Source organism: Oncorhynchus mykiss, chromosome 23 (assembly GCF_057628025.1).
Source record: "Oncorhynchus mykiss isolate SJ-2025 chromosome 23, ASM5762802v1, whole genome shotgun sequence".
In the NCBI taxonomy this organism is placed as follows: domain Eukaryota; kingdom Metazoa; phylum Chordata; class Actinopteri; order Salmoniformes; family Salmonidae; genus Oncorhynchus; species Oncorhynchus mykiss.
This window is the reverse complement of record NC_143044.1, coordinates 27,456,594-27,478,289: the sequence shown is the minus strand read 5'-3', so window position 1 is coordinate 27,478,289 and position 21,696 is coordinate 27,456,594. Positions and strand designations below refer to the sequence as shown.

At 43.5% G+C, this 21,696-nt stretch overlaps 1 protein-coding gene across 1 annotated transcript in view; it reads left to right on the top strand.

Annotated features, from left to right (window-relative positions):
- Nucleotides 1-3,812: 3,812 nt before the first annotated feature.
- LOC110502674 (metal transporter CNNM4) overlaps nt 3,813-21,696 on the top strand; it is a 36,403-nt gene continuing 18,519 nt past the window's right edge. Inside the window, exons 1-4 of the mRNA XM_036960378.2 lie at nt 3,813-4,327; nt 4,431-4,533; nt 4,662-5,660; nt 11,480-11,623. Coding sequence (XP_036816273.2) covers nt 3,956-4,327; nt 4,431-4,533; nt 4,662-5,660; nt 11,480-11,623 — 1,618 coding nt within the window. The 5' untranslated portion in view covers nt 3,813-3,955. The remainder of the gene's footprint in view (nt 4,328-4,430; nt 4,534-4,661; nt 5,661-11,479; nt 11,624-21,696) is intronic.

Genomic DNA, 21,696 nt, shown 5'->3' with positions numbered 1-21,696 from the left:
CCAAAACATTTGTGTAATCCTTCCTGTCACAGTCAAAATCAATACACGTTTGAACATGTTTAGAGGTTCTATTATCTATTTGAATTAGTGACCGCTGCAACCAACGTCATGTTTTACGCTCCAACGTTAAACCATTCAAACAACTTTTGGAAAGCTCGATATTAATTCTGGAAAGTGCGCGAGGCCTGGCTGAAAGGAACAAAGGAAATATGAAGACGCAAACATGGACAGGACATGCCTGACACAGCCTGCGGCTGACAGGACATTGCAAATAAACGAGACAGTTATTGTTATTCATCTCTCACGAGAAAGCTTTATCAACCGTCCATTGCTATGTGAGGAAGAATCAGACACGCACCCCTCATGGTCCTAAGGCAGAACACTGTCTATCTATTCCTAACATTCACGTCTAATAGCGGGGAGCAAACCTCTGACTCCTTTTCACCCTCTCCAACCTCATACCTCTCTATATATGAATCTCTCCAACCTTCTCTAACTCCTATATAACTCTCTCCATATCACAGTGGGATCTTCGGTTGACCCCTCACTCCGCCAGGAGAAGAGATGAGTCTTTGATATGTCCCGCTGCGGCTGTAGCAGTCCTATGGCAACGGACCAACATCCCTCATCAAGTTACGGTCTTTTACTGCATGTCTATGGCAGATATACTGTAGACGTCATTTGGAGTCTTTTGATGTCAGTTTTGAGATGTCGAGGACATATTGTGTGAAGTGTTTGGGATTGATGGGAATACATAGCATGTGATTTCTATAAAGGTTAGATTTTTCCCTATGAAATGTTACCAAAATGTTAAATAGAACATTACAGTAATTTAGTGCCCACTATTTGAACGATATGGAGACTGTGAATGCATTTAGTTTAAAAAAACATTGTTCTGATACTCGATACTCAGATAGATGGAAGAGTAAAGCTACAGTCTGTGAGATTTCCAGGAATTCCAACTAAATTAAATTTAATATAAATACTTTACACTAGATAAGTACAACTGTGTTATAGGCTACACTAGGAAGCCTAGCGGTTATTAAGAGCATTGGGCCAGTAACTGAAAGGTCGCTGGTTCGAATGCCCGAACCGAATTGGTGAAAAATCTGTCGATGTGCATTTGAGCTAGGCACAACCCTATTTGCTGATGGAATTCACTCTGGATAATAGCGTCTGCTAAATTACTACATTGTAAAATCAAACAATAGGTGTTGAAAACAAATAGGTTAGCACATTATCACAATTCAATAACATTAAAGTTGTGTTCAAAGGATAGAAAATTCGTAGAAGATGTTTGTGCGTGAATGTTGTCCATGTGCACTCTGTGAGTGAAATTAGGGAACCCGCCACCAAAAGAGTACAGATTGGCTTGCATTTCTCGAGTTGAGCTTGACTTTGTCGTATTTCCAATCATTGCAAAGAAAATTAGCCGACTATCATATTCCTTCCGACTTGGAAAATAATGTAGGCTAGCCAACACTCGTTTGCTTCTTTCAACAAATTCCGTGATGTCGAATGTTTTCTCATGTCATCTTTTATCGTGTTAATTTAAGCTATTTTTGCCAGTGGCATAAGCTATCGAAAGTGTGTGTGGGTATCGTTGACTGAATAACTACTTTCGGAAGGTTTTGACAAAATAATAACTAAATGTTAAATATTATGACTATATCTTTTCGACCCCGTTTATCCAAGAAAAAGGTAGACCTATTGTATCAACTCTGACAAATCAAGACAAACTGAACACAACCATAATAGTACTATAATAGACTAATAATAATGACAATTATAATAACAAAAAAACATGGCCTAATAGACAAATCATGTTGTAATATAAACGAATAATAGTCATTTACTTGGGAAAAAAAGAGAAACGTGCAACAGATAGGCCTACCTCTAAGGCAGACTAACGAACACATCTTATCTCCGGAGCTAAACAAAGCAATAGCTTTTTCCTATTATTCCTTTAGGTGTGGTTACACGGCTTTATATAACGGGGTGGTGGATATAGCCTGTATGGCATAGCGTTTAAAGATAGGCCTACATCTGGTTTAAATACATGTCTCTCTCTATATTTGATCTCAATATGTCCAGATTTGCATAACCTACACGTTAGTTAGCTTTTAACTTCTCAGGATTATAACGATAATAATCAGATTTAAACTCTCTTTTTTTCAAAAACACACATTCTATCTTTGTCCCAAGTTTTCACACGAGACCCCTGAACTATAACGCAATAAAACAGGCCTCTATGGTAGCCTATTGGAAATGCAACAAATCAACAGGGTCGAAAATGTAACAGCAATTTCGTTAGTGAAGCAATAATAGCCTAGGGCAAATGCATTACATTGGAAACATATTTTGTTGAAATGTATTGAGCTTTATCAGTTGAACATGATTTAAAATATAAATAATACTAGGCCTATATGATTTAGTCACATGCCCTACAATAACATTATTTATTTCCAGTTTTGTGGCTATATGGTTTGTTATTTTATATTTAAATCAACGAAATTACGTTGAACCAACGTGGAATATAAATTGAATTGACGTCTGTGTCCAGTGGGATCTGACTTCGATTATACTTCCAAAATAAAATATATTTAAAAAAACTTTGTCTTGACAGGCACATACATGTGATTTGGAGCATAGGTGTAGAGAGAGACAGCGTGGGCGAAGGAGGGTGGATAAGGCTATTTATTGACACACCACTACCAGGATTGTAACTGTCTTGAACAGGCGATGAAAGGGTCACGGTTTTACGAGGCAGGGTTCACGATCGCTCTTCCGAATATTGACGACGTGTGAAAGTTGCAGAGGCAGAGAAGTCAGCCTACCACTAGACAAAGGAGCAGCCATGTCCCTGTGTATTATCGTGTCCTTTTTATTTATCTGATTATTAAACCAATGTAATGGTGTGCTTTGCTAAACTGTCTTATCTGTTTACATTTCTCGTTTTATGGCTTACATGTAGGACTCCGATTCCAAAATGTAAAAACATGATATTTGAAATTGAATTAGTCGCTACAAGTAAGACATTGTCGTTTGTAGGCTAATTGTTCGTATGCCTAAATGCGATTGAAAATTCAAAATCATTTAGAAATAATAATTGTTAGGCTATTAATTATAAATGATTTGCAAATTATAAATCATTGCTGACTCAGGCCCAAAACATTGACTCGTAGTAATAACATATTATTGGCTTTAAAATACAACCCTGCTGTTATTACTGTGCTAATTAAATCCGTTTAATGACCATATCGTGTGAAATTAAATCAAATTACTCACACTGGGAGGGTAAACGAACAACTTGTTGAGTTGAAGAGGCTCTAGTAAAATTTGACTCCAGAGCTGGTGCTGAAATGGGAAAGGGGAGTCAGCACTGCCATCTGGTGGAATACTGTATAGCACGTTCTAGAAAAATCGACTGCAGTTTAACCCAATGTGATGATGACGATGCTGCTGTTTACAAAGATTATGGTGATAATTATGACGGTGACAATGATGAGGATGATTATGATGATGCTGATTGTGAAAAAATAGCTTGAGAGAGAAAAACTGTGATGAAGGCCTTTGAGTAGGCCTACAAAATGAACACACACACACACACACACACACACACACACACACACACACACACACACACACACAGCATGAAAGGGTCTGTCAGTAGACAACGATTGTGATCTCTGCAGAGAGCGACAGACAGTCGCTCCCTGCAGGGAAGTGGCTGATGACAGGGCATATCCTGCTTGCTATTTTTAGACGGTAGTGGCACTCAACATGACATTACGTCATTGTGCTGCACACATGCCCGTTCTCTCTCTCGGCCCCCTCTCTCTTCTCTCTGCTCCAAGTGTGGCTCTCCAGATGCTATGCCGATTCCAAGAGCCAGCGTAAAAACCCTAACCACGTGACCCAACCATCGCCGACGTCCCTCTGCAGCTCATTCAGCATGATGGCTGCTGATGCTGCAGCAGCTTCATCCTCAACACACCGCACCGCACTTCATTCCTGCAGCCTGCTGTTGTTTAACTTCTCTATCCTTCTCATCATCATATTCTTTCTCCCAGTTCCGGCGAAGGGATTGCTTGGTGTACGCCCAGAGAACACTAAAGCCGGTGAACTGTCTGTGCAAGACGGGCTGCTCCAGGCGACAGAGGGGACGCGGTTCATGCTGCGGGTTTACTACGCAGCATCCCCGGTTACACAGAGAGCCCAGAACCGCTCTGGGAGCGGGAGACCAGAGGGTGCAGCTGCCGCACCATGGATCGCCTTCATAGAGGAGCCAGGAGGAGAGCGAGAGAGAGGAGAGGGGGAGAACATGGTCAGTTTATTTAGTGTATTGACCATTTACCCATAACGCTATATATGACATATGTTTAATTAAATTGCGTATATATCGTGTTTAAATGTTAATTTGTGTTTAGGTCCATTCCAAACGGAACCCGTGCGTGGACGAGCATGCGCGGAGTTCTGACATCGAACTCCTGGGTTCCTTCAGGTCTGCATCCAGCCACAACTCCGTTCTAGGTTCGTTTATAGTTACATGTTTTTATCGTTGTTGAATCGTCGAATGTTCAAAAAAAGTGTCTTGTGTTATTGTGCGTTTTTATTTTGTCTGATGAGGACCTTTGTGTTATTTGATTCTGATTCCATAGTGGAGCTGCTCGCCAAAGACCTGCGCAAAGATGAGCGGATAAAATACTACTCCATTTGCGCGTTTGATGGGGTGAAGTGGGAACATTTCACCACCAGAGACTTCTGGCTAGCCGTGGTGGAGCGACCCCCGCAAGCGGACGTGTGGCTCCAGTTGGGGGTGTCGGTGATGCTACTGGGGCTCTCTGCGCTCTGCAGTGGGCTGAACATCAGCATGCTCGCCCTGGATCCCGTTGAGCTCCGGGTCCTCCAAAACAGCGGCACCGAGAAGGAACAAAAATATGCGCACAAGATCGAATCTGTGCGTAAACATGGCAACTACATCCTGTGTACTGTGGTGCTGGGCAATGTGCTGACCAACACCTGTTTTGTAGTGTGGATGTGCCAGATTATAGGGATGACTCCCACCTCCCTTGCTACCTGCACTTTCGGTATATTCTTTATAGGAGAGATCCTGCCTCACTCTGTGGCGTCCAGACACAGCCTCGCCATCGCCTCCAAAACCATCTGGGCCACCCGGCTTCTAATGCTGGTCTCCTTCCCCATCTCCTACCCCGTCTCCAAACTCCTAGACATCATGCTCCACCAGGAGATCAGTAACTTCTACACCAGAGAGAAACTGGTTGCCATGCTGCGTGTCACAGACCCCTACCACGATCTGGTCAAAGAAGAACTCAACATCATCCAGGGTGCTCTGGAGTTGCGCACCAAGAACGTAGAAGTTGTTCACACTCCGCTGGCGGACTGTTACATGCTCTCCTCGGATGCTGTTCTAGACTTCTGTACAATGTCTGACGTCATGCAGAGCGGGTTCACCCGGATCCCGGTCTATGAGAACGACAGGTCCAACATCGTTGATATCCTGTTCGTCAAAGACCTGGCGTTCGTGGACCCGGATGACTGCACCCCGCTGAAGACCATCACCCAGTTCTACAAACACCCCATGCACTGTGTGTTCAGCGATACCAAACTGGATGTGATGCTGGAGGAGTTCAAGAGAGGTAATAGAGTTAGGTGTACACTGTTGTAGAGATGAACAAAAAATGTATGCAGAATCAGGTAACATATAAAGAGTTAAATATTCTAGGAAATGCACCACCATTTTTAGAAACAGCTGGAGGTGCATTCCCCCAGAGATATACCTGCAACCATCAGAGCACATGAACCAATGAGCTCACAAGTTCAAATCGCATGATTACTGCAATTCAGGAACCTCTACCATGTTGCACATGATCTATGATACAACAAATATTATATGGTTCAGCAGGTGCTGTGCTCGTTTGACAAGAAGTTGTGTATAATGTAGCTAAGTGCCATGAGAGTGTTCAAGTTAACCCCTACACATTCCATCACACCACTTCCCTCTTCCTGAAAAGCAGAGGTGTATTTAAATCCAGTGATGCTTTGAAGAGTCCGTCATATAAGATGATAAGGGCTCAGCAGGTTCAAGTGGAGGTAATTGGTATAGGCTACTGCAAGGTTTTCTAAACTCAGTCCTGGGGACCCCAAAGGGAGCACATTTCGTTTTTTGCCTTAGCACAGCTGATTCAAATAATCAGAGCTTGATGATGAGTTGATTATTTGAATCAGCTGTGTAGTGTTAGGGCAAAAAACAAAACGTGCACCCGTTGGGGTCCCCAGGCCCAAGTTTGGGAAACGCTGGGCTACTGTACTGTAAGCCGTATCTATAATCCATAAAACCAACAACTTCCTTGAAGCTACCCAGGAATGAACTGGGACAGTTTAGAGAGAGTAGCAAGGTTATCTATATGTTTGACAGATTATGCTAATTATAGTCTTGCGATTGCTTTAGCTGATTTGGTTCTGGATTATGCCAATGATTATGATACAAATGTCCTGTTTTCCTTATGCTAATAGCTTTGGATAACCTGTGTTTATCACCCGTCTCAGGAATCCATAGAATGGCATTGAGTTGAAAGAGCCCAGTGAAGCGGTACATCCCACAGTAGAACAGGAATGAAACAGGACTGAAGTGCTGCAGTCTGAAGAGAAGTGACATATTGACAGTAAACGGTCCTTTGTGTTTCCATCCATGTAAGAATGTCAAAGGGAGCTGGAGGCTTTTCTGATTCCCATGACAACCAGAGTATAAATCATTCAGCCGTCAGCCAGGAGGCTGGGTAGGTGTGTGTGTCTTTTTGTTGAACTATCCTTGTGAGTACTATCCTCACAATGATAGTAAAAAAAGGAAAATTCAGACAAGTGGGGACATTTTGCCGGTCCCCCCGAGGGAAAATGCTATTTCTGGCTTAGGGGTAAGGGTTAGTGTTACAATTAGGGTTATGGTTAGGTTTAGGGTTTAGGGTTAGGTATAGTTTTAGGGTCAGGGGTTTGGGGTTTGGGCTTAAGGTTGGCGGCAGGTAGTGGCATGTAGCCTAGTGGTTAGAGCGTCGGACTAGTAACCTGAAAGGTTGCAAGATCGAATCCCCGAGCTGACAAGGTGAAGATCTGTCGTTCTGCCCCTGAACAAGGCAGTTAACCTAGGCCGTCATTGAAGATAAGAATTTGTTCTTAACTGACTTGCCTGGTTAAATAAAGGTAAATAAAAAAAGGTTAGGGAAAATAGGATTTTGGATGGGAATAAATTATTTGGTCCCCACAAGAATAGCAATACAAAACTGTGTTTGTGTGGGTGCACACTCAGTACTTCGTTAGGCGCTATACAAAAGTAAAAGTAGATTTTTGAGTGGGTGAAATGAACAGACATAATGTTTCTCGTATGTGTTGCATAATACACAGAAGTAGAATAGATTTGATGTGCTCTGACTGTTGGCAGGAATCAAACTGGAGGCTTTGGGACAGAGACGGCAGTGTCCACTAGGATGAGAGATTATGTAACAGGACTAGGGCTTCACTCAGATGCTATTCAGATTGTCAGGGTTGGTTTGTCCATGAGGGCTCAGAGATGGTAATCTGATTTATTCAGAATGAAGGGTTTAATGATGAGAAGGATGACTTGGGGAAATGAGTTGGATGAGAGGGCCTTATTCAATCAACATTTATTTTGTGGTGTGATTAAAAGTAACATTCACATTTTTAACTCACATTCATCATCATCTGGTTGTCTAGAGGCGCCAGAAGGAAAAGTTGGGCTTCCATCGCAGACGCAGTCTCCTCCTCCTCCCTCAGTCCGGTGTCACATTTAAACTGGTCCACATACATGATATCTGGGTTGCCCCTTCGGGTGGATTCATGCTGTGGTTGCCAGAGAATCAGTTCACTGACAGGGATGTCCTTTTGTCGGTAGGAATGTCTGAGGAGAGCATATATTGTTCATATATATTGTTAGTTACTGTATATTGTTATGTTTCTCATACCCCTCAAAAAACAGACACAAGTTTTGATTGAACAATAGAACCATTCAAAGCAGTTGGTCCTGCAGAATCATGACATTTTATAGGAGCTAACTGACTATCAAATGTTAAGTTACATATCCATGTGAGGGGGAGAGGATGAGAGTAACGAGAGAACCCTGCTGAATCCGACCTTCACTTCTAATCCTCATGTCAGCAGGCCATCACTGGGGAGAGGCAGAAGTGTGTAGTGGTCAGGAAGTGTGTGTGTGTGTGTGTGTGTGTGTGTGTGTGTGTGTGTGTGTGTGTGTGTGTGTGTGTGTGTGTGTTTGTGTGTGAGCTATTGGTAACCTGGCTGTGACACCATAAAAAATTCAGTTCCAACCTTTACCTCTTCCCCTCCTTTCCTTCTCTCTTCATCTCCTCACCTCTCTCTGCAGCTGTGATGGAGGCTGTTTCGGGAAGGCAATAGGGTTAGGAGGGAGGTGGGGAGTCTTACATGAAATGCCACAGTGACTAAATCGTTCACAAGCCATGGAAATAAACCACAGCGTCTCTGTTGTTGTATTGGACTGACACACAAGGCAGTGTACTTGTAAATTGTTATGTAAAAGATGCTAGCAATGTCAGTGCCTTTCATAGTGGACAGTTTTTTTTAAATCTCAAACTAAGAGGATTTGATAGTTGAACAAGAGTTAGACTCAATATGGAGTAGAGTTCCAATCTCAAAAGGTTTGATATGCAGTAGGAGGCTTCATGATGCTGTGTGGGCATGCGTTCGTGCTATGTCTTTGTGCACGCAGTTCATTCATGCATATGTATGAGAGTTTAAAAACATGCATCTTTGTGTGTTTATGTTTGTGGGTGTGTGTGTGAGTGTAGGTGTGTGGGCATGTGTGTGCCTGGAGTTGCCAAGCAGCAGTATTGCTAGTGAGTCTACTCATCAGAACCAGGCTTCCTCAGACTGGTTACGTAATCTCAGGATGTGTTTATGTAACCACCAAGTTTTCCTGACTGTCAAAATGTCTCTATTAATCACCCCCTGCCCACTGACACACACACACACACACACACACACACACACACACACACACACACACATACATACACACACACACACACACACACACACACACACACACACGCGCGCGCACACGCACACACACACACACACACATACACACACACACACACACACACACACACACACGCACACACACCGCTGAGGGTATTTTCATTTGGGATCTGGCCAGTTCTCAGTAATAATAACACACATGTACAGTGCCTTGCGAAAGTATTCGGCCCCCTTGAACTTTGCGACCTTTTGCCACAGTTCAGGCTTCAAACATAAAGATATAAAACTGTATTTTTTTGTGAAGAATCAAGTGGGACACAATCATGAAGTGGAACGACATTTATTGGATATTTCAAACTTTTTTAACAAATCAAAAACTGAAAAATTGGGCGTGCAAAATTATTCAGCCCCTTTACTTTCAGTGCAGCAAACTCTCCAGAAGTTCAGTGAGGATCTCTGAATGATCCAATGTTGACCTAAATGGCTAATGATGATAAATACAATCCACCTGTGTGTAATCATGTCTGCGTATAAATGCACCTGCACTGTGATAGTCTCAGAGGTCCGTTAAAAGCGCAGAGAGCATCATGAAGATCAAGGAACACACCAGGCAGGTCCGAGATACTGTTGTGAAGAAGTTTAAAGCCGGATTTGGATACAAAAAGATTTCCCAAGCTTTAAACATCCCAAGGAGCACTGTGCAAGCGATAATATTGAAATGGAAGGAGTATCAGACCAATGCAAATCTACCAAGACCTGGCCGTCCCTCTAAACTTTCAGCTCATACAAGGAGAAGACTGATCAGAGATGCAGCCAAGAGGCCCATGATCACTCTGGATGAACTGCAGAGATCTACAGCTGAGGTGGGAGACTCTGTCCATAGGACAACAATCAGTTGTATATTGCACAAATCTGGCCTTTATGGAAGAGTGGCAAGAAGAAAGCCATTTCTCAAAGATATCCATAAAAAGTGTTTGCCACAAGCCACCTGGGAGACACACCAAACATGTGGAAGAAGGTGCTCTGGTCAGATGAAACCAAAATTGAACTTTTTGGCAACAATGCAAAACGTTATGTTTGGCATAAAAGCAACACAGCTGAACTCACCATCCCCACTGTCAAACATGGTGGTGGCAGCATCATGGTTTGGGCCTGCTTTTCTTCAGCAGGGACAGGGAAGATGGTTAAAATTGATGGGAAGATGGATGGAGCCAAATACAGGACCATTCTGGAAGAAAACCTGATGGAGTCTGCAAAAGACCTGAGACTGGGACGGAGATTTGTCTTCCAACAAGACAATGATCCAAAACACAAAGAAAAATCTACAATGGAATGGTTCAAAAATAAACATATCCAGGTGTTAGAATGGCCAAGTCAAAGTCCAGACCTGAATCCAATCGAGAATCTGTGGAAAGAACTGAAAACTGCTGTTCACAAATGCTCTCCATCCAACCTCACTGAGCTCGAGCTGTTTTGCAAGGAGGAATGGGAAAAAATTTCAGTCTCTCGATGTGCAAAACTGATAGAGACATACCCCAAGCGACTTACAGCTGTAATCGCAGCAAAAGGTGGCGCTACAAAGTATTAACTTAAGGGGGCTGAATAATTTTGCACGCCCAATCTTTCAGTTTTTGATTTGTTAAAAAAGTTTGAAATATCCAATAAATGTCGTTCCACTTCATGATTGTGTCCCACTTGTTGTTGATTCTTCACAAAAAAATACAGTTTTATATCTTTATGTTTGAAGCCTGAAATGTGGCAAAAGGTCGCAAAGTTCAAGGGGGCCGAATACTTTCGCAAGGCACTGTATGACTTATCTACAGTATGTACTGTATGACTGACTCATATCAGCAGGGGAGGGCATCAATCTCTGGCTTAACGGCTACTTACTGTAAGAGTCTCCTGATTGGTGTTGTGTTGATTTTCTATCTGCTTTAATGACAGAAGGATTTCCAGACTCACCACAAATAGATCCTACTATCCGTTCCTCTAACCTCTCTCGCTCTCTCTCTCTCCCTCTCTCTCTCTCTTTCCCTCTCTTTCTTTCTTTCTTTCTTTCTTTCTTTCTTTCTTTCTTTCTTTCTTACTTTCTTTCTTTCCTCTCTCTCTCTCTCTCTCTCTCTCTTTCTCTCTTTCTCTCTTTCTCTCTTTCTCTCTTTCTCTCTCTCTCTCTCTCTCTCTCTCTCTCTCTAATAACTCTGTATTCACCCCTCTCTCTCCCTCCCTCCACCATCCTTTCCCGCTTCCCCTCCTTTGCCTTCCTCTCTCTCTCTCTCTCGCTCTCTCTCGCTCTCTCTCTCTCTCTCTCTCTCTCTCCCTCTCTCTCTCTCTCTCTCCCTCTCTCTCTTTCTTTCTCTCTCTCTCTCTCTCTCTCTCTCTCTCTCTCTCTCTCCCCATGTCTCTCTCTCTCTCCTTCTCCTCTCTCTCCTAGGTAAATCCCATCTGGCTATAGTCCACAGGGTGAATAGTGAAGGGGAGGGAGATCCATTCTACGAGGTCCTGGGAATCGTTACTTTGGAGGATGTTATCGAAGAAATCATCAAGTCTGAGATTGTGGACGAGACAGACCTCTTCAGTATGTACAATTTAAAAACTCTCTCTCGGTTTCCCTGTTCCTGCCTCCATCTATGCTATTTATCCCACCGATATCCCTTCCTGCTGCTCCCATCACCTGATCTGATGCATAATTAATCAGAAGTAATGAACTTATCCTATAGATAATTACCACTGGGTTAATTGGGGCTTAATGCTCTCTCTCCAGTGTGTTAGTGAGAGAGACAACGAGAGAGAGAGAGGTAGGGGGGAGAGAAAGCGAGAGAAAGCGAGATACTGTATTTATACGTAGTGACCTCATCTAAAGAGCCTTTTGTTTTACCGGCTACAGTATTGGACTGGCAAATGCATTTCATGGTGAATTGTGTTGCTCATTGTCCTTGCACTGTACATTGTTTATTTTTCATTATGCTGTATTATCAAATATTGCATATTTCTTCCATGTAAGATACAACCACCAATGGGGTAAACACTGTGTGCATAATAACAGACTTCCCTAACCCTTTTTGGGAACATCATTGACGTTTCAAACCTGTCACATGTTTAATTGCAAGGAGACTGTATATTGTATAAAGTAGGCTCCCATGGTAAGAGAGAGAGAGAGAAAGAGAGGGGTAAAAAGAGTAGAGAGAATGTGTGTGTGTGTGTGTGTGTGTGTGTGTGTGTGTGTGTGTGTGTGTGTGTGTGTGTGTGTGTGTGTGTGTGTGTGCGTGCGTGCGCGTGCGTGCGTGCGTGTGTGTGTGTTAGGGTTGAGTATCTGTGACCGGTATCCCGGGACTTCCTGACCAAGCTCCTCCCCATTTCCCGAGAAAATAATGATGGGTCACTTGGACCAATAAAATCAAAATGTTATGTCACACCAATTTGTTTCACATTTGTTTATTTCACCTTTATTTAACCATGTAGGCTAATAGAGAACAAGTTCTCATTGACAACCGCAACCTGGTCAAGATAAAGCAAAGCAGTTAGACACATACAACAACACAGAGTTACACATAGAATAAACAAACATACAATCAATAATACAGCACAAAAGTCTATATACAGTGAGTGCAAATGAGGTAGGATAAGAGAGGTAAGGCAATAAATAGGCCATTGTGGCAAAGTAATTACAATATAGCAATTAAACATTGGAATGGTAGATGTGCAGAATATGAATGTGCAAATAGAGATACTGGGGTGCAAAGGAGCAAGATAAATAAATAAATACAGTATGGGGATGAGGTAGTTGGATGGGCTATTTACAGATGGGCTATGTACAGGTGCAGCGATCTGTGAGCTGCTCTGACGGCTGGTGCTTAAAGCTAGTGAGGGAGATATGAGTCTCCAGTGATTTTTGCAGTTCGTTCCAGTCATTGGCAGCAGAGAACTGGAAGGGAAGGCGGCCAAAGAAAGTGTTGGCTTTGGGGGTGACTAGAGAGATATATCTGCTGGAGCGCGTGCTACGGGTGGGTGCTGCTATGATGACCAGTGAGCTGAGATAAGGCGGGGCTTTACCTAGCAGAGACTTGTAGATGACCTGGAGCCAGTGGGTTTGGCGACGAGTATGAATCAAGGGCCAGCCAACTTGAGCATACAGCTCTCAGTGCTGGGTAGTATATGGGGATTTGGTGACAAAACGGATGGCACTGTGATAGACTACATCCAATTTGTTGAGTAGAGTGTTGGAGGCTATTTTGTAAATGACATCGCCGAAGTTGAGGATCGGTAGGATGGTTAGTTTTACGAGGGTATGTTTGGCAGCATGAGTGAAGGATGCTTTGTTACGAAATAGGAAGCCTATTCTAGATTTAATTTTGGATTGGAGATGCTTAATGTGAGCCTGGAAGGAGAGTTTAAAGTCTAAGCAGAAACCTAGGCACAGTCTAGGTTTCTGGCTCAGAGGTTTGACAATGGTCCCTCTCCCTCATGGTTGAACATTGAAAAGCTTGAGGTAAATGATGACACTGGGGCAGAATTGTTTTACAAATGGGACAGAAAATCTATAAAAACCATCACAGACAACCCTTTAATCATACATTCTGTCCTGGCATGGTGCAAACTGCATGAGCAGTGCAAACTACAGACAGAAACTAAAACAAGAGGCTCCCACGCTGAGGTCTGTCCAACGCTGGTCCGACCAAGCTGACTCCACACTCCAAGACTGCTTCCATCACGTGGACTGGGAGATGTTTCGTATTGCGTCAGATAACAACATTGACGAATACGCTGATTCGGTGTGCGAGTTCATTAGAACGTGCGTTGAAGATGTCGTTCCCATAGCAACGATTAAAACATTCCCTAACCAGAAACCGTGGATTGATGGCAGCATTCGTGTGAAACTGAAAGCGCGAACCACTGCTTTTAATCAGGGCAAGGTGTCTGGTAACATGACCGAATACAAACAGTGCAGCTATTCCCTCCGCAAGGCTATCAAACAAGCTAAGCGCCAGTACAGAGACAAAGTAGAATCTCAATTCAACGGCTCAGACACAAGAGGCATGTGGCAGGGTCTACAGTCAATCACGGACTACAGGAAGAAACCCAGCCCAGTCACGGACCAGGATGTCTTGCTCCCAGGCAGACTAAATAACTTTTTTGCCCGCTTTGAGGACAATACAGTGCCACTGACACGGCCTGCAACGAAAACATGCGGTCTCTCCTTCACTGCAGCCGAGGTGAGTAAGACATTTAAACGTGTTAACCCTCGCAAGGCTGCAGGCCCAGATGGCATCCCCAGCCGCGCCCTCAGAGCATGCGCAGACCAGCTGGCCGGTGTGTTTACGGACATATTCAATCAATCCCTATACCAGTCTGCTGTTCCCGCATGCTTCAAGAGGGCCACCATTGTTCCTGTTCCCAAGAAAGCTAAGGTAACTGAGCTAAATGACTACCGCCCCGTAGCACTCACATCCGTCATCATGAAGTGCTTTGAGAGACTAGTCAAGGACCATATCACCTCCACCCTACCTGACACCCTAGACCCACTCCAATTTGCTTACCGCCCAAATAGGTCCACAGACGATGCAATCTCAACCACACTGCACACTGCCCTAACCCATCTGGACAAGAGGAATACCTATGTGAGAATGCTGTTCATCGACTACAGCTCGGCATTCAACACCATAGTACCCTCCAAGCTCGTCATCAAGCTCGAGACCCTGGGTCTCGACCCCGCCCTGTGCAACTGGGTACTGGACTTCCTGACGGGCCGCCCCCAGGTGGTGAGGGTAGGCAACAACATCTCCTCCCCGCTGATCCTCAACACTGGGGCCCCACAAGGTTGCGTTCTGAGCCCTCTCCTGTACTCCCTGTTCACCCACGACTGCGTGGCCACGCACGCCTCCAACTCAATCATCAAGTTTGCGGACGACACAACAGTGGTAGGCTTGATTACCAACAACGATGAGACGGCCTACAGGGAGGAGGTGAGGGCCCTCGGAGTGTGGTGTCAGGAAAACAACCTCACACTCAACGTCAACAAAACTAAGGAGATGATTGTGGACTTCAGGAAACAGCAGAGGGAACACCCCCCTATCCACATCGATGGAACAGTAGTGGAGAGGGTAGCAAGTTTTAAGTTCCTCGGCATACACATCACAGACAAACTGAATTGGTCCACTCACACAGACAGCATCGTGAAGAAGGCGCAGCAGCGCCTCTTCAACCTCAGGAGGCTGAAGAAATTCGGCTTGTCACCAAAAGCACTCACAAACTTCTACAGATGCACAATCGAGAGCATCCTGGCGGGCTGTATCACCGCCTGGTATGGCAACTGCACCGCCCTCAACCGTAAGGCTCTCCAGAGGGTAGTGAGGTCTGCACAACGCATCACCGGGGGCAAACTACCTGCCCTCCAGGACACCTACACCACCCGATGTCACAGGAAGGCCATAAAGATCATCAAGGACATCAACCACCCGAGCCACTGCCTGTTCACCCCGCTATCATCCAGAAGGCGAGGTCAGTACAGGTGCATCAAAGCTGGGACCGAGAGACTGAAAAACAGCTTCTATCTCAAGGCCATCAGACTGTTAAACAGCCACCACTAACACTGAGTGGCTGCTGCCAACACACTGACACTGACTCAACTCCAGCCACTTTAATAATGGGAATTGATGGGAAATGATGTAAATATATCACTAGCCACTTTAAACAATGCTACCTTATATAAATGTTACTTACCCTACATTATTCATCTCATATGCATACGTATATACTGTACTCTATATCATCGACGGTATCCTTATGTAATACATGTATCACTAGTCACTTTATACTATACTATGCCACTTTGTTTACATACTCATCTCATTTGTACATACTGTACCCGATACCATCTACTGTATCTTGCCTATGCTGCTCTGTACCATCACTCATTCATATATCCTTATGTACATATTCTTTATCCCCTTACACTGTGTACAAGACAGTAGTTTTGGAATTGTTAGTTAGATTACTTGTTATTACTGCATTGTCGGAACTAGAAGCACAAGCATTTCGCTACACTCGCATTAACATCTGCTAACCATGTGTATGTGACAAATAAAATTTGATTTGATTTGATTTTATGAGCTGTTCGGACGAGGGGGATTCCTTTCCCCTAAAACCCCTTTATGGAACAATAGATTGATCCCTATGTTTTTCCAGAATAGTAACTTTAGACCATGGTCTGATAAGGGGATCACTCTTCTGGAACATTGTTACGAGGAGGGAGTTCTTATGTCTTTTGATCAGCTGAAACAGAAATACCACTTGCCTAACAGGGACTTCTTTAGCTACCTACAACTACGAAACTTTATTAGGGTGACTCTCAAGGGACAATGGAACCTACCTAAGATGTCACCTATTGAACAACTCTGCCACGCAGACCAACCACTGTTCAAGACCATTTCCCGTGTATACAATGCTCTTATGTCAGGACTAACACTGCCTGGGCTAGATAAACCCCGACTTAGCTCTGGGTATTGATCTTGATGAGGATCTATGGAGTGACCTATGCAGGGATGGTGTTACATCCACATTGAACTCCAGATACAGACTGATCCAGTTTAATTTCCTCCATCAGCTCTATATCACCCCATCTAGACTGCACAAGTTCAACCCAGATATCTCCTCCCTATGTTTTAGATGTGGCTCAGATGAAGGAACATTCCTCCATTCCACTTGGCAGTGTTCAAAACTACACGGTTTCTGGCAGGGGGTATGCGATACCATATCCTCAATTCACGGGGTTGCATTCCCTTTAGACCCGGAGGTCTGTCTACTGGGTAACTTTACTAACACCAATCTTAGGCAAAGCCATACTATAAAGCTAACAGAAATATTGCTAGCGATTGCCAAGAAATGTATTGCCTTGAAATGGAAATTGGATTCCTCCCTGCCAGTTGCAATGTGGCTATCGGAAGTTAATAGTTGTATCCCTTTGGAGAAAATCACTTACTGCTTGAGGAATAAGATAAAGACATTTTACAGAATTTGGCAACCTTTTATTGACTATATGGAGAATCTCCCCCCACATCTCATTGATTGAATCTATATATAATCCTCACATAATGTTTCACACGTAATGTATAATATGTAGCCTACGGCAGGTGATCCAATGTCTCGTTATTATAATTTTTTCTTATTGTATGTTTGTTTATATAAAACTTTTTTTTTTTTTTTACGCTCGTCTGTTACTGTCTCTTTGTCCTATCGTTGTCTAATATCTTTTCACCTTTGTTTTGAATGTTCTTAATTGGAAAATGCAAAAATAAAATATATAAAAAAAAGAAGGGCCAGAGGTATACAGAATGGTGTCGTCTGCGTAGAGGTGGATCAGAGAATCACCAGCAGAAAAAGCGACATCATTGATGTATACAGAGAAGAGAGTCGGCCCGAGAATTGAACCCTGTGGCACCCTCATAGAGACTGCCAGGGGTGCGGACAACAGGCCCTCCGATTTGACACACTGAACTCTATCAGAGAAGTAGTTGGTGAACCAGGCAAGGCAATCATTTGAGAAGCCAAGGCTGCTGAGTCTGCCGATATGAGTGTGGTGATTGACAGAGTCGAAAGCATTGGCCAGGTCGATGAATACGTCTGCACAGTAATGTCTCAGAGTAGGTACGGTGGGATTCGAAATGGTTGGTAATCTGTTTGTTAACTTGGCTTTCAAAGACCTTAGAAAGGCAGGGTAGGATAGATATAGCAGTTTGGGTCTAGAGTGTCTTCCCCTTTGAAGAGGGGGGTGACCACGGCAGCTTTCCAATCTTTGGAAATCTCAGACAATACGAAAGAGAGGTTGAACAGGCTAGTAATTGGGGTTGCAACAATTTAGGCAGATCATTTTAGGAAGAGAGAGTCCAGATTGTCTAGCCCGGCTGATTTGTAGGGGTCCAGATTTTACAGCAATTTCAGAACATCAGCTATTTGGATTTGGGTGAAGGAGAAAGGCTTGAAGGAGGCTTGGGCAAGTTGCTGTAGGGGGTTGCAGGGCTGTTGACCGGGGCAGGGGTAGCCAGGTGGAAGGCATGGCCAGCTGTATTCAATGCTTATTGAAATTATCAATTATAGTGGATTTATCGGTGGTGACAGTGTTTCCTAGCCTCAGTGCAGTGGTCAGCTGGGAGGAGGTGCTCTTATTCTCCATGGACTTTACAGTGTCCCAGAACATTTTTGAGTTTGTGCTACAGGATGCAAATTTCTGCTTTAAAAAGCTAGCCTTAGCTTTCCTAACTGCCTGTGTATATTGGTTCCTAACTTCCCTGAAAAGTTGCATATCACGGGGGCTATTCGATACTAATGCAGAACGCCACAGGATGTTTTTGTGCTTTTTTTGGGCTATATCTGTTCCTGGTTCAATTTTTTTTGAATGGGGCATGCTTATTTAAGATGGTGAGAAAGGCACTTTTAAAGAATATCCAGGCATCCTCTACTGACGGGATGAGGTCAATATCCTTCCTGGATACCCGGGCCAGGTCGATAAGAAAGGCCTGCTCACTGAAGTGTTTTAGGGAGCGTTTGACAGTGATGAGGGGTGGCCATTTGACCGCTGACCCATTACGGATGTAGGTAATGAGGCAGTGATCGAAAACAGCAGAGGTGTATTTGGAGGGCAAGTTGGTTAGGATGATATCTATGAGGGTGCCCGTGTTTACGGATTTGTGGTTGTACCTGGTGGGTTCATTGATCATTTGTGTGTGATTGAGGGCATCAAACTTAGACTGTAGGATGGCCGGGATTTTAAGCATGTCCCAGTTTAGGTCAGCTAGCAGCACGAGCTCTGAAGATAGATGGGGGGCAATCAGTTCACATATGGTGTCCAGGGCACAGCTGAGGGCAGAGGGTGGTCTATAGCAAGCGGCAACGGTGAGAGACTTGTTTCTGGAAAGGTGGATTTTAAAAGTAGAAGCTTGAATTGTTTGGGTACAGACCTGGATAGTAAGACAGAACTCTGCAGGCTATCTCTGCAGTAGATTGCAACATCGCCCCCTTTGGCAGTTCTATCTTGTCGGGAAATGTTATAGTTAGGGATGGAAATTTCAAGTGTTTTGGTGGTCTTCCTAAGCCAGGATTCAGACAAGGCTAAGACATCTGGGTTGGCAGAGTGTGCTAAAGCAGTGAATAAAACAAACTTAGGGAGGATGGCTTCTAATTTTAACATGCATGACACCAAGGCTTTTACGGTTACAGAAGTCAACAAATGAGAGCACCTGAGGAATAGGAGTGGAGCTAGGCACTGCAGGGCCTGGATTAACCTCTACACCGCTAGAGGAACAGAGGAGGAGTAGGATAAGGGTACGGCTAAAGACTATAAGAACTGGTCGTCTAGTACGTTCAGAACAGAGAGTAAAATGAGCAGGTTTCTGGTCGCAATAGAGTAGATTCAAGGCATAATGTACAGACAAAGGTATGGTAGGATGTGAGTACATTGGAGGTAAACCTAGGTATTGAGTAATGATGAGAGAGATATTGTCTCTAGAGACGTTTAAACCAGGTGATGTCACCGCATATGTGGGAGGTGGAATTAAATGGTTGGTTAACTTTTTAGGGATGGGGGCAGTATTTGGAAGTTTGGATGACTGAGGTGCCCAAAGTAAACTGCCTGTTACTCAGGCACAGAAGCTAGGATATGCGTATGCATGGTAGTATTGGATAGAAAACACTAAAGTTTCTAAAACTGTTAAAATAATGTATGTGAGTATAACAGAACTATTTTGGCAGGTGAAACCCGGAGGACAATCCATCCAGGAAAATTATTTTTTGAGGTCATTCGTATTTCCAATGCTTTGCTATGGGAAAGCTGAATTATTAGGACCCAGATTGCAGTTCCTATGGTTCCACTAGACGTCAACGGACTTTAGAAATTGTTCAATGTTTTTTTTTTTTTTAAATGAAGAAGTAGTCGTATTCTTTCTAAGTGTCACTCAGATGGACTCTAGTCTTTTGGTGCGCGTGAATGACTGCGCGCTCCTCGTTGTTTTTCTCCGGTATTGGAAACAGTTTATTCTGTCTAAAATTGTATTGATTATTTACGTATTAGGGTACCTGAGGTTGGATTAGAAATGTTGTTTGAAATGTTTGAACCAAGTTTACAGGTTACTTTTTACATTCCTTTGTATGCATGTTAGGCGAGTTGGAACAGGTGTATTTCTGAATCAAACGCACCAAATAAACAAACATTTTTGGGATATAAAGAAGGACTTTATCGAACAAAACGACCATTCATTGTGTAACTGGGACATTTGGGATTGCAAAAAGATGAAGATCTTCAAAAGGTAAGCATTTTATTTTATCACTATTTCTGACTTTCGTGATGCATCTGCTTGGTTGGAAAATTATTGTGACGCGCTCCGTTGAGGGCGCGCACTTGGTTATTTATCTATGGTATTGAAATACACTATTTTCAGTCTTAAATGTTATAATTTATTTACATATTAGGGTACCTGAGGATTGATTAGGAATGTTGCTTGACATGTTTGGACCAAGTTTATTGGTAACGTTTGGGATTAATTTTGTATGCATTTTGAACGAGGGGAAACTGGTGGATTATTGAATGAAGCTCGCCAAATAAACATACTTTTTTGGGGATATAAAGAAGGACTTTATCGAACAAAAGGACCATTTGTTATGTAACAGGGGACCCCTGTGATTGCAACCAGGTGAAGATCTTCAAAGGTAAGGGATTTATTTTATCGCTATTTCTGACTTTCCCGATGCATCTGCTTGGTTGGAAAATGTTTTTAATGCTTTTGTATGCGTGTCGCTGTCCTCAGATAATCGCATGGTGTGCTTTCACCGTAAAGCCTTTTTTAGATCTGACAACGCGGCTGGATTAACAAAAAGTTTATCTTTTAAGTGATCTATATTTTCATGAATGTTTAATATTACGATTTCTGTCATTTGAATTTGGCGCTCTGCAATTTCACCGGATGTTGTCGAGATGGGTCGCTTGAGGCACGCTGGGCTAGAGGCTCTACAGTGAAATTAGACAATAATCACTAACCAGGACAGTAATGGACAAGGCATATTGATATTAGGGAGAAGCGTGCGTAGCCGAGTGATCATAGGGGTCCAGTGCGTGGTTGGGCTGGCTGGAGACATGGAGATTCAGACAGCTAGCAAGCTAGCAGAAGGGCCTTAGAGGGACGTCGCGACAGAGGAAAGTATGTTTTAGCCTCCGCGTGCGGTGACGTCGATAGACCAGTCGTGATGGATTAGTAGGGTTCCGAGTAGCAGAGGGGTCCAAGTCCAATTGGCAAAATGGGTATAGTGGCCCAAGAAATTGGCCGATGGATCTATTCAGCTAACAGTCCAATATGCTCTAGACAGCTAGCGGGCCGCGGCTAGCAGGATAGCAGATGGGCCTTCAGGGGACGTCACGACGGAGGGGCCTGTTGGAAAAAAAACCTTGGGCAGATTACCAATGCAAAAATATAAACTATGCACATGCTAATAGCTGCGTAAATCGGACACCGGACTTCATTCATACATTAGACCAGTCATCACAACACTGTGTGTATCGGACACCGGACTTCATTCATACATTAGACCAGTCATCACAACACTGTGTGTATCGGACACCGGACTTCATTCATACATTAGACCAGTCATCACAACACTGTGTGTATC